The sequence below is a fragment of the Haliotis cracherodii genome, unplaced genomic scaffold (genome assembly GCF_022045235.1).
Source record: "Haliotis cracherodii isolate W230 unplaced genomic scaffold, xgHalCrac1.p SCAF_8, whole genome shotgun sequence".
In the NCBI taxonomy this organism is placed as follows: Eukaryota; Metazoa; Mollusca; class Gastropoda; order Lepetellida; family Haliotidae; genus Haliotis; species Haliotis cracherodii.
Genome location: NW_027266341.1, coordinates 41,217,460 through 41,232,209, shown reverse-complemented (window position 1 = coordinate 41,232,209; position 14,750 = coordinate 41,217,460). Strand labels below are relative to the sequence as shown.

Below are 14,750 nucleotides of genomic sequence, written 5' to 3'. Positions count from 1 at the left end.
ACAGTTTGACTATATATAAAGGTATTCCGTCATGGGTTTAACATAATATTAAATAAAAGATAGCTATTTTGTAAAAATCGCAAAGAACACTGAAGAACATATGAAATTTCTAACTCTATTACATCTCTGCCATAAATCCTGTATTTTGGCTTCAGTCAAACTAACTAAATATTTTCAAATTTTCATCAGATGTCCTCTTCACTGTCAATCACACACAATTAGTTGTTCCCATGTAGCATCGTAACCACCCAAGCTATGACGTATGCAATGGTGGGAACCTCACTTTTTTCCTGTCTTTGCTAGACTCAACACCTATTGTAATAGCAGTAACGATATAGCACTTGGTAGTAAGTCACATTAGTCTAAGATTATTCTAATAGTTTTCTATAATACAGACATAATAAGTACATATTAATAGCTGCTTCTGGAGTGACGATCGCACGCACGTGAGTGAGTATTAACTGGAGGTGCTAGGTCTTTGTGAGGTCGTAATGGAGTCTCCGACTACTCCCGGGTGCAAGAAGTGTGGTCGATTCATGATCACGGGAGATCCTCATGTTAACTGCATGAAGCAGACCAAGCTCCCAATACTCCTTCCTCAAGGTCATACTCTGTCGCAGTTTCTTCTCCAATCAAAAAGGTGAATAGTTCATGTCAGACATCAATTAGCTGGGTCAAGGATCAGCAAACAATGCTCTACTCTCTTTCTGATACGACTGAATCCACTGAAACACATACTGTTATACCATCTACCCCTCAGTCTCAACCAGCTGACCTTACTACACCAGGCCCTGAGCCAGATACTGAACCTATGCCAGATACTGAACCTATGCCAGATACTGAACCTGTGCCAGATACTAACACAGATCAAATCATTGAAACGAAAAGAAATGTACATTTAACCAATAAAGAAAGAAAACAGCAGAAACGAAAAGAAGCTAAGCATATTAAGGAGTCTTTACCAATCACTATAGAGGTTCACAACAGCTTTGAACCTCTTGAGATGGAGGTCTCTCCATCGCTGCCATTACAGCGTAGAGGACCTTCCCCATGTTCACGTTCTCCAATTGAGCCTCCATGAGTTGCTCGCCTAATTTAAATAATGGAATTGTAGAGGACTTTGGAACAATTTCAATGACCTTCAGCTATTAATTCAGGATTTCAAACCATCTTCACTTTGCTTACAAGAAACTTTCCTTAAACCAACAGATAATTTTGATTTATGACAGAATGATTCTTACCATTGCTTTTCCCCTCCAGGGGATAAAGCAACTGGAGGGTCCTCTGTTATGGTGAGGTAGGGTGTCATTCACAGTCCTGTTCCTCTCAATACCCCTCTTCAGGCTGTTGCAGTACGTGTAACATTAAATATTGTTTTTACTTTGTGTTCTTTGTAAATACCACCATCATACGCTCTCCGACAGTCTGATCTTCAGGCACTATATGACCAAATCCCTAAGCCTTGTGTTATCATGGGAGATTTGAATGGTCATAACCCACTTTGGGGTAGTAGTGACACTAATAATAAAGGAAAGGTACTTCAGCATTTTCTCTTTAATAATGATTTGTGCATTTTTAATGATGGTTCTCACACATATCTACATCCTGCAACTGGCACTTACACTTGTCTGTCCACGATGACCTCTGTGGAAGTGACCATTTCCCTACCATTTTACAATCTGTGACACCATCTGATGTTTCTCCATCATCAAGATGGAATTTTACTAAGGCAAACTGTGCTTTATATGAAGTCCTTTGCACTAATCAACTAAAACCTGATGGTTTTCTTGATGTTCCCGACCCTATAAAACTTTTTTCCGATAAACTGCATAGCTGATAAATGTATTCCGAAGTCAACCTCAAATCCTCACATACGTAAACCATGGTTCAGCAATGATTGCAAACTAGCTTAGGAAGGCAAGGAAAAAAGCTGAACACTATTTCCGTCACCATCCTATGGTCCACAATTTAAATAAATTTAAAATATTAAACGCTAAAGCAAGGCGTACATTTAAACAAAACAAGCGTCAATCTTGGCACCATTATGTATCCAAGATAAATTCACGTACGCCTATATCTAAGGTATGGAACATGATCCAGAAAATTAAGGGTAAGGGCTCTAAGTCTAGTATCCATCACCTTAGAAAAACCCCGATACTTCTGATATTGCTAATAAAATTGGTGAAACTCTGGCTCAACATTTTTCATCCTCAAACTATATCCCTAAATTCCATAAATTTCAAAAGCAGCAAGAAAAGAAACCTGTAAATTTTATTTCTGTGGTTTCCGTAAAAATCGCAGTACCATTGACCATTTAGTTCGACTGGAGTCATTCGTTACGAATGCCATTATAAACAAACAACATGCAGTGTCTATCTCTTTCGATCTAGAAAAAGCATATGACACTACAAAGAAGCACGGTATTTTAAAAGACTTACATGACTTTGGATTGCGAGGCCATTTGCCTCAATTTATATCCAAGTTTTTATCAGACAGACAATTTACGGGTTCAACCCTGTCTGATCATTATAATCAGGATCAGGGTGTCCCACAGGGAAACATTTTATCTGTTACATTGTTCAGTATTAAAATAAATAGTCTTTCAAAGGTTTAAATAATTCAATTGATGGATCACTTTTTGTTGACGATTTTAACATATCATGTCATGGTATAAACATGCATAGTATCGAAAGACAATTACAGCTGTGTCTAAATAAGATAAATAAATGGTAGTTAGAAAAAGGTTTGAAATTTTTCGAAATCCAAAACAAACTGTGTATACCTTTGTAGGAAATACAAACCCCATAAAGACCCTGAATTAGTTTTAGATAGCACTCCGATTTAAGTTGTAAAAGAGGCTACATTCTTGGGTATTATTTTTGACCACCATTTAACCTTTTTACCACAGATAAAATATTTGAAAAATAAATGCCTGAAGGCCCTTGACCTACTGAAAGTTTTTTCAAATTCCAAGTGGGGAGGGAATCAAAAAACCCTCCTCCAACTGTACAGGACACTTATCCGCTCTAAACTGGATTATGGCTCCATCATCTATGGTTGAGCTTGTAAAAGTAATTTAAAATTATTAGATAGTATTCATCATCAAGGCCTGAGGCTTTGCCTTGGAGCCTTCAGAACATCCCCTATCAATTGTCTGTATGTAGAGGCGGATGAGCCCTCACTAAAACAACGTCAAATAAAACTCTCATTGCAATACCTCACAAAGCTCTATTCAAATCCTACTAATCCTGCATGATTGATTTTTTAATCCTCTCTATGAGGATATGTACCACAAAAAGTCGTCCCTTGTTCCTCCACTTGGTCTACAAATCAAATCTGACATTTCTGCTGCCAAAATCAATCTTAAAAATATAGCTCCAACTCAGCTTTTGTCCTCTCCCCCATGGCAGTTGGTACAGCCAGAGGTAGACCTGTCATTAACTAAACTTAAGAAATCAGAAACAAACCAACTAATCTATCAACAAGAATTTAATGAATTGCGGAACACATATAGCACATTCAAATCTATATTTACAGACAGATCCAAGGATGATGACACGGTTGCTAGCGCCACCGTTGTTGGATCCAGGATTATGTCTTCATGACTACCCGATAATAGTGTCATAGCGACTGATTTACGACTACCATTGTCTGAAGTACATTTGACTCCAAAGGCTAATTCCCCGTCAACATGCGCATTGACAATTGGTGTTAGAATCCGGCTGGAGTAATTTACCGATCCAGTAACCTCTCTATATGCCTACAATCCTGAAGAACAACCATCAACTCAAGCCATGAAGAGAAGGAAACAAGATTGAAAAAAACAACAAGAGTCGCTCCGATGCCAACTTTCTTGATGAAATTTCCCATTCAAGATTTCGTTCATACACAGGACCAAAGAAGTATACACGCCTATCCCACAGGGATCCGACCACAGCCATCATCATGCAGACCCTGCACAATACAGAAGTCGCCTCACGGGCACCTACAAGATGGACACTGTGTACAAGATATCTCATTTGGACTTACTAATTTGTGTTTACGTACATGGACTCAATCAAGGATATATATTGTGTGACTGTTGAATAGTGCAACCAGGTATGTTTAATCAAAGCCAGTATATTAATGCCAAAATGTGTCTTTCCAAAATTCAGTTTTTTATGTGTGCAATATACTCCAATTCTACATCTTTAGTGGGGCGGTTGGGTAGCCAAGTGGTTAAAGCGTTCGTTCGTCACACCGAAGACCCTGGTTCGATTCCCGAAATGGGTACAATGTGTGAAGCCCATTTCTGGTGTCCCCCGCTGCGATATTGCTGGAATATTGCTAAAAGCGGCGTAGAACCATACTCACTCACTCACTACATCTTAGGTCATGCTAGATCTTTGAAGTTATTGTGTGGGGAATCTTTGAAATGTCTCCAGGCCATGCCAGACTTATAGATACAGCTAGGGCCCAGACAAACCTGAGCTGTAGGGTTATCGAGTCACACCTCAAAGTTAGACTTGTAATTTCAAACGACAAAATTTGTTACAAATTATTAATGTGCACAGTTTGGTACAAAATTGAATGTATTGTCTTGGACTTTGAATTCAGATTAGGGATATTCATGGATAAGCCACCCCCCACATATGTATATTGTATGTCAGTATTAAGTAATTAACAGCACAGCAGTTTTCAGCATTTCAGAGTTTTGATGTCGGAATTAAGGATTATTTATTTCCTTGGGCATAGCACCCACAATATATGGGCAAGCTCCGTTAAAGACACAGGAAGAGCACCCATTGTACTTAAAAGGGCAAACGTACCGACAAGTACCGTTTGAGTCGCGCAATAAGTTAAGAATGCTGGTTTCAAATTTCTTTATGCGAAATAGTTGCTGAGATGTTTAATTTGTACTTTTTATGACATTACTCATTATCATTATCATTATTCGGTACTGAGTCGCACCGCCAAGCCAGACTCCTGAATTCAAAGACCCTTCAATGATATATTTATTGAATCTGTGCAAAGTTGTATTTACCTTGTAGTGAAATTGCACATTACAAAGAATACTTGGTTGATGTAACAAATGTTATATTTGTTATATCGTTGTGTGTTCAATACTTGGTTAGTTTTCAAACTGGCACTAAATCAAACTGGCTAGATGATCACTTTCATACCGTCATCGGATAGGTATGTGTGCACAAGTATTTCAACGATATCCTAAACTCATCGAACTGATTATGTTCACATTTTGCACTGTTGTTTTCGTTGGTGAAAAAGTTTACACATATCAATTTGGACTCATGTAAGCTTGGGGTCCAAGCTGCACGGAACGGAGGGAAGTTGTCATAGCGATTGATTTACGACTACCATTGTCTGAAGTACATTTGACTCCAAAGGCTAATTCCCCGTCAACATGCGCGTTGATAATAGTTCTATTTTTACAGCCGAATCCCATGCCATTTTAACAGCTCTAAAATATATTGGTAAACAAACTAAGCATAAGCAATTTATATTATTTTCGGACTCCCTCTCGTGTCTTCAGGCTTTTAAAAATATATCATGTAATCATCCACTTTTAATTGAAATTATTGAATTATATAATCAACTTGCTACTGGCCAATATGACATCGTTTTTTGTTGGTTACCCAGCCATGTTGGAATCATTGGTTACACAAAGGCCGATGCTGCTTTGGCGCAGCACTCAACAAATCTGTGACACCACTTCTTATTCCATATAGTGATTATAAACCCGTGATTAGATCTTACATCCGTGATCTAATGCAAAAGAAGTGGGACACTCAAGTAGGTATAAATAAATTACATGAAATTAAACCAACTATTGGCTACACCTACTTGGGTTGTCAGTCCAGATTTGAAGATGTCATAATGCGACGATGTCGTATTGGCCATAGCAGATATACTCATGAAAATATATTGAAAGGTGAGAATACTCCATTTTGTATCCCTTGTTATGAGAAAATCACGGTCAAGTATGTCCTGCTTGACTGTGTTGATTTTGGTAAAATATAATTGGTAAAATATATTTGATAACTGAGATTGTCCGTGGCTGTACCCTCAAAGGGGGTTGAAGTGGTGTAAAATTATTGTCCCCCTGAGAGGGTATGTAAGACCACATCTTTCAAAGTTAATTTATTGCTACCATGTTTTTAATTGTAGTATATGTGTTATTTTAATGTTCGGCTAACTGTGTCAGCCATCGCCAACACCTGAAGGGATGGTGTAAATCCTGCTGAGGTCCATGCAGGTAGCAAAAGTACTGTAAGTCCCCATGGTCCCTCGTGAGGTGATCTATCTTCAGTTGCTGGCGATCTATAGCCTTTTTTATATTGTATCGTTAGGTATAGTGAAATATTTTTATGGCTGTATACTAGTTTTAAATAATATTCTGTGACCTTCTAGTTATTTTACTGTCCTTTGTTGACAGGCTTTTATTGTTTAAATGTTTATATTATGTATAACTTTTGTTAGTCACGATATGGCTGAAATACTGCCGATGTGACTATAAATTTTAACTCACTCACTCCCACACTCCAACCTCCTGTGACAGAAAATTTGCCACCCCAGATGCTGGAATATAGGGGATGTCATGCTCCTACATCGTCTCAACACATTCATCAGACATTGCCTTGGCCTAGCTATGCAGGCACGGTGGTAGACCAGATGTCGGAGAGTCTACTCAAGCTCAGGCATGTTGATCGACTACCCTTACCTCCATTGAAGCAGAAGTTGTACAAAACTCACGATGCTCCACTTCCAGATTTTCAAAGTGTGGATGAAAATTTTACCAAGCTCGTACACAACCCTAGTACTAATGTCATGTTACCTGCTTTCGCGGATTAAGGATCTGTCATCGGTTTCCACATACATGTATTCAATGGACATTGGCGCTTATATCAACTGGTTTGTTGCTGGAATCAGACACATCATTCCACCGCTACAGACATCTAATGAAGGCATAACCGGAGACACGCTTATGACTATTAGGACTGATCAAGTCAGACTCATCCACAGCCTACTAGATACTATGGTCAGAATGCAAGAAGACTTACTCTCCTCCCAAGGCTGGATGTCTTCACAACTGTTATGGCTACACCGTCAACAACTTCTAGTTCAGATTCATTCTAAAGCTGTTTCTTGATAATGTCACAACCAATATCAGCTCCCATGACATTGAACAGGAAATTGGGACATGTAATAGATGGAGTAAGACAAGATATTACCAAACGATCAGCCTAGCTGCCAAGGCCCATGGATCTTCCCATCCCCAGAAGCATTCCCGGGACCAGAAAGATTCATCATATAAACAGCCTCCTAAGAAGACGTTTGTCCCCTCCGGATTCATTCCAATCGAGTCGGTGTACGACAAGCGCCAATCTTCTCATGGAATCTTTTCGTCAGCCAGACCACTAGAAAAAGTATCCAATCGCCGTGGAAGATCTGGAGGCAGAGGCGAACACAGATTCTGACTTCCCTGCCATCCTCTCCAACGTTATACTTATAGACCCTTTCAACCTGGTTATGTCTATGGACTGCTATTTATGTCGACATGAGGATGATAATCGACCTCAAGACCCTCAACCACAAAATCCTGGTACCTCCGCCAAAATTCCAGATGGAATCCGTACAGAAGTTATGGTCGACGTTGAAGACAAGAGACTGCCTTCAGTGGACAGGAATAGATTAGAAATGACATTATTATTACGAACAAGATCAACAAATATAACAGTAATTCTAGTGAAGGTGTCATATATTTTACTAATTCTTGATACATTTCTGATTTTAAAGTCCTCAGGGGGGTATTTCAGAGGAAATTCTCAAGTTAGGATTAGAATCAGTAAATAATAGTTTCCAGAAGAGGATTACTGTCAATTACACAGGGAGTTACTAGAGGCAGATTTGGTCCCTCTGAGATATTCTGGCAGAGATCTAGTAGAGGTAGAGATTAACAACACCTTAAGTGTGTTTAAGGGGCTGAGTGTGAATATGCCAAGAGGAAAGTTTTTTCTATTGATTAGGTTTATGATGTTAATTAGTTCAGGAGCTCTCATGCTTCTCTGTGGTCCAGAGGATATAGATGTAGACTTGATTTCCAGAAAGGTTACTGGTTGAGAGTTCAAACCCAGGTTTCAGCAATGAGTTTTTTGTATAATCTGAAATGTATATTGTAGAATCAGTTTCACTTCTTCCTCTCCATGCATTAGATGTACATGTGCTGTGTGATCCTCCATGTTGCCTGACGATTGTCACAGTCTGTTTGAAAGTATGTTGGATCACAAATGTAAGTTTTCTTTTTGTCTTTCTGACATTTTGTGATGATAGGTAAATGCATTCATATGCTATTGTACTTCTTGAGTTGAAAAAGTGAAATTAATGTATACATTTTAAGAAATGTCAAAAACATGTTTATATAGAACATTAAGGTCTAAATGTCACAAACTAAATTTCTTTTACTTTGTATTGTAGATTTCTAAACCTCTTCACCTCGTCACCTCGTCACTTCGTCACTGGAGGCATCATTTCAGCGTTAACAGGTTGTGATGCAAACGAAACTTTCAGTGTGAACGTTTAACGATATGACACTGACAATAAATTCCCTGTGATGCGAGCATTTCAGAGTTTTTGTGTTCTTGCATCTACAGTTATCATTGTTAATAATTCTAAGAATACTACCTCTATTACATCCCAAGTACTCCCTCCCACCTCCCCAATTCATCTACCTCTAGTAGTTAGATGTGGGAAAAAAGTGAGGTTCCCGCCATTCTATACGTCATAGCTTGGGAACAATTAATTGTGTGTGATTGACGGTGAAGAGCACATCTGTTGAAAATCTAAAAAAATTTAGTTAGTGTGACTGAAGACAAAATACAGGATTTATGGCAGAGATGTAATAGTATTCTTAGAATTATTAACAATGATAACTATTGTTCGATTTCTATCACGACGTCATAGAGTGGCGAGTGCAAGTTGGAATCTCCAGGAATGACGTCATGAATGAACATTGGATCAGTGATGATTTAGAGTGAAACCTCATTTTAACATTGGTAAATATTTTTAAAGCTTAAACATGTTATTAACATTTTTAGACTGGCTCAAAAGAAGGTTTGCATCTCATATAGAGATAATAAATGACTCATGGTCGTTGTTTTTAAGAATGGTGATTTAAGTGTCATCCTCATTTAATTATAGGTTAATATCCTTGCATGTAGAGTGCTTCCAAAATATGTTAGCATCTTAATATGAAATAAGTTTATCATTCAGTAAAAAATGGGGTCTTATTTTCTCCCTGCGGTGTTTTATAGAATGATAAACAACTCCCTCTAATCATTTAAAACAAATATATAATTATAAAATACATTATGTAATATTTATGTGACATGATCTTAATTTAAAGCAATCATAATTTCTGAAAAGACCAACAATTCTGGGAGAATTCTGGGAGAATTACTGTCTGAAAGACAGCAAATGGTCAGCTTCCATACTGTACGGGTAACAGAAAGAAGTTACAGATTCTGACAAATCTCCTGCCAGTTACTTTGATTTGGATGTGGTTGCTTATAAACTGTTGACTATGAGTGACGTTGAAAAGATACGATAACAATCTATGACAACGAATCTTCATTCTCTGAATTGAGTGGGGTTTCCACCATGGGTATGTATTATATAACATGAAAAGAAAACTCAAAGGGTTGGTTGGTGTTTCAACAAATCTATGTAAAATAACAAATCCAAGGCAGTTAACCAAACAACTGGTGAACTGTCACTTGACTAGAAGAATTTGACATTTGTTTCAGCCTTAATTGCTAGTCTAAATGAACATATCAAATATTTATGGAACACTTCAAAACAAAATAATGTAATAATTTAGAGGTTTCACAAGATGATGTAGATTATGACAGTACTAGTAATATACATACATTAAATGTCTTCCCATCAGGTCTTGTGAGACGAGAAAATATTCCGTAGCCATACTGTGAACTGATAGGTTTCTTCATCATGGTACTGCCATCAAACTCTGAAACAGGTCATTTGGAAAGATAAAGTCTTGTATTGACAGAAGTTGATACGGCACAAAGAGATATGAGTATGGAAGACAACTTCCTGGTTTACCCCAGAAAAGGGGGTGCTTACTGATACCATGCAAAATTTTAAATTTGATGCCAGAGATCAAACTGGAGAGAACAAACTTAGGTCAAATGCAGGTGTAACCAAACAATTTGTGACAAACGGTTACACATAGTCATTTACAACTTAAAGGATCTCCAACTATTCACCAGTGCTGATTTTTGTCTTTGTAATTGTTTTTTTCCCCTGGATACCCGGATGATATCCCAGATGATATCCCAGAAATCTTGGCTAGTTTGCAACCGCTTTTAATGCTAATATAAGGGTGTATCGGTCACATTGATCAACAAACAACAGCTTTGTTTTGGGATTAAAAAGGAAATGTATGTATCTTTTGGGGTAGCATCGGTAATGTATCACTTGCTATGTATTGTGAGATTTTCGTTTACACTATTTTGAGTTGTAACACAAACTAAAGATCTTATCTGAGCATTGCATATTTTATCGTGTGTACATGTTAAAGTCAAAGTGTAAAATGGATAAAATTTTCAATTAGGCAATTTATTTATTTACTGAAAACGAAAATAATAATAATAATAATAATAATAATTTATGCATTTGTATAGCGCAGCATAAAATGTGAGAGCAGTGGAAATGCCAATTACAAGAATAATAATCACCTCACGGCAACAGTGGTCAAGTTTCTGAGATAGGCCTAGGCTGAAAACCAGTTTGAAAAATGATCTTCACACGAAAGCTGGTCTTGATGTAATGTCCGATGAAATGTTCGATGAGACAGGCACGCGCCAACCCACTAAACTAGCTTCCAGCACTTTCCACACAGTGCTAGACCAGTCCAGAGTCATGAAAACATCACAGAATATTCTGTTTCTATAATGCTTAACATCAATCTATGCTTCTTGGATGCTTACCGATAATTTGAGCATCTAAATATAAAAACTTCCTCACAACTGCTAACATTAAATAGTACTACATTCTTGACAACTAATCATTGTCCAAATACAATGAAACAAACCTCTACTGAATCTCAACAGAAACAATGTAATACAGTTACAATCACTGTTTAACAATAAATCACACAGCCATATTACAATATACATGGCTACAAACAAAAAGTTAGTGTTGTCCACTCAGATTCCAAGCTCTCCTAGCCAAACAAATTCTCCTATGATGATGGGCAAGGAAAGGACGCTTGATTACCCTTCTGGACTTCATTCTTGCCGATTTCAGTAGATTCCTCACTGTTCTTGTTGACATCTGTCTATTGCATAACCATTATAGTGCTTCATAACAGGAGATGTTGCAAATGCTTGATGACGTACAAGCTGAAGCAGGATCACAAACTCATGCCTTGACGTCATGCGAGGTCTTCCTGACCATGGGAGATCCTATACAGCATTGGTTTGCCCGTGTTTTCGTAACAGTCTGCTGATTTCAGTATATTCTACCATGACATTAAGGAATGCTTGATTCTGATTTGTTAAAAAGAGGTTTTCCACTAAGCTTTTTCACACATAAAAATGTGCGCATGAATACATTGATAGCCTACATAATGATTCATTTAAAAAATGGCTGCCAATCGATCACCACCAGGAACTGTAAAACGTATCGATATTTCCTCTATTACACGCTTGGTCCCTCATACAAGCCAGGTCTCTAATACATGCCAAGTCAATGGCTCTCGCGAAATTAATACATGGCCTAGAGTCTAATAGGGGAAAAACAGTAGTTTGACATCGGATGTTTTTGCAACAAAATGTTGTTCTAGGCCGTAATCCTTACTGCTTTGGTAATGAGATTACAAGACTCTACGAAGGCATATCTTTTGCATACAAATGAAATGTTTATGAAACTGTCAGGGACATGTTTGAAGTGACAGAATAGGTAATTTTGATCATCATTGAAACTTCCAACAATGAAAGTAAAATATAACATAATAAAAATTTGTTTGAAGAAAATTTATTTATGACAAACCTTTTTGTTTGCGATATTCATTGCCATCTCAATCAACCACCACCGTAAGGATTTGGCAGGAGGGTTTTTGAAAATCCCTCAGAAAGGGATTCGAAATGACACGAAACAATGTCCCGACATCACAGACATCACTGCTTATCAAACTTGATGAAATTCATTTCAGAACACGCACAATTAAGAAAATCATACACGAACCACTATTTCTGGGCCACAAAGGTCTCATTGCTTGCACACTCTGAGTAGTATAGGTAATGGGGGTTCTGGACCACTTCCACTGGAGCAAGATTTATATACCTATACCACCACTACAGGGGGATTTTTTTATGTGTAAACGCTGAACTGATTCAACAATCGTTATAAGAATCAAGTTAAATTGGCTCTAGCTCACCACTACCTTGAGTCAATCAATGATACCATCAGTACAAAAACGATGATGAGACTAAACTAAATTGTAATGAAAATATTCTCTATTATTTTTATTCATACATACACCATTATTTTTAACGAAGTGATACTCAACATTTTTACTAAGTTCTTCGTTCATTTTACTAGGAGACCAGACTATATACTCTTCTTGGTAATTGGAAAGAAACAATTGATGACCGTATTTGGTTGGTTTGACATCACTGATATAATATATACCTTATTGTAATTCTCTCCATTTGATAATTTTGTCCCTGAGCATAAATGTTTTGATAGCTTTTTCGAGTTCTTCCTTTGTAATTCTCCATTATTATATATTTATGTAAGCATTCTTCTAAATGAATGTATGATTTTTTATGCGGTGTGATCTAATGATAGTAAGCAATCTATTTTTAATCTCCAACCAGTTCTTTGGTTTTGGCACGGAATAATTGACACGCTTGTTGTCTCCCCTGTTCTATGAACTTTTTTTTTCTCATCTTCGCTAATACCACTGGTCTTACGAGAATTTGATCGAATCTCCTGCTTCATTACGTTGTATTTGGTGAGTTCTGACAACACTAAACAAAACTCCTCCTCAGATATCTTACAATCAGCCATTGCTGTTGAAATATCATCCTCAATGCTGTTCAACTTTGCTTCAGCGAGTATCCGAATATTATCATGTTTTAATGCTTTCTTTTGCAACCTACGAGAAATGAATTTTATCGTTATTCCTGCCAGTCCAGAGACTCAAGCCGCTATTTCCATGCCAAGTACGATAGGCGCGGCGATTATAGTTGATAATAAACTGACACCGGCTACACTGAGTCCCATGCCATCTGTTACAAGCGCGGTGTCAACTCCGTCCAGAGCATTCACGGATCTGCGATACTATTAATACAATCCAAGTCTAAAATCCCCCTCCTTATCTATTTGATGTTTTATGTCAGTTATTTGATGTAATGAAAATCCATCAACAGTATCCATCTTTTCAGATGCCTCATCGAGCGCCGGATATAAACCCATAGTGTATATTATTATATCATATAATAGCCTTTAATTGGTCTTGCTTAAATGTTTTGAGAGTATACATCAACCTTATCAAATGTATATTATACGGCATGAATATCTTAGTAAGAGAAATGTTGTCACTTTTAATAATTTAGACCCCCTCAAGGGTTGCAACGGGTGATGCTCCAATATGAATAATACTGCAATGTTGACGTTGGTGTTTCTTTAGCCATTTAATCAATAGACCTGGTAATATTTCGAAGGCATCTTCCGGTGCATCTCTGAACAAGACTTCAATAATAAGCGTAGAAATATTAGGTATTGCACTCAAGTTCTGTTTAATATTATTGAATTCAGTAACCAAATTTAAACTAACATTTTTTGATGCCGAACGACTATATAACATATAACCTGGGTTTTCTGGCATATTGGTTTTTGATGGGATATAACCCCCCCGAATACGATCCCACTATTTATTATCTTAGTTAAATTATGTGCCTTACCCATCATCACATACGGTGGGGTAATGACGATATTCAATAGCCACTCGATTTTTGCTTTGATCACAGTCCATTTATTATCATCGTTGCGAGTAAGATTATACGAAGTGTTTTTATGGAGTCTACTAACGTCAACATCGGTTAAATCTCCTAGATTACCTGTGAATGCAACTTCTTTCCACTTGTATACATTATCGTGTAAGTGTAAAGCGTATAACTTACCATTGGTACCGGGTTTACAGAATCCTTCTGTGTCTCCGAGATCGGAAAGCGCAATTGTATTACATTGTCTTAGCGTTCCAGAGCCTGATAAATCAACCATTATTTATAATATGGAGTGTTACACTCAAGTATCCTATATGTACAGGTTGATGTTTTACATCTAATACAGAAATTTTGAGGTCTGAAATAATACCAAGCTTTAATTTTTTATATTGTAATGATGAGAAAGATTCCGTTCTACCGCTATTGTATTTTTCATCTTTGACTGGAACAGCTATCAACAGAGTTGAAGGACTTTCGAGTTGAATATTATCTGTCGTACTGATTTGATCAAGATGGATGCACAACTCTTTATAGGGAACTAAATCGGGTAATTTAACTCCACCCAATGTTATGTTGGGTTGTATATTCAACGTTAATAATCAAAGTGTATCTGCTGAGCCCCATCCCAAAAGTATTTCCTTTTCTCCAGCGATTAAACTCGGTATCCCATCCGACTCACTATGTGTGAGACTAGCTCCCAAAGGTTTAAAAAATTCATCATTG

The 14,750-nt window shown here is 37.3% G+C and overlaps 1 protein-coding gene across 1 annotated transcript in view; it reads right to left on the bottom strand.

Annotated features, from left to right (window-relative positions):
- Window positions 1-14,750, bottom strand: part of LOC139449468 (von Willebrand factor A domain-containing protein 3B-like) — a 521,695-nt gene that overhangs the window by 425,131 nt on the left and 81,814 nt on the right. The window contains exon 3 of the mRNA XM_071230886.1: window positions 9,924-10,021. Within this exon, the coding sequence (XP_071086987.1) occupies window positions 9,924-10,021 (98 nt within the window). The remainder of the gene's footprint in view (window positions 1-9,923; window positions 10,022-14,750) is intronic.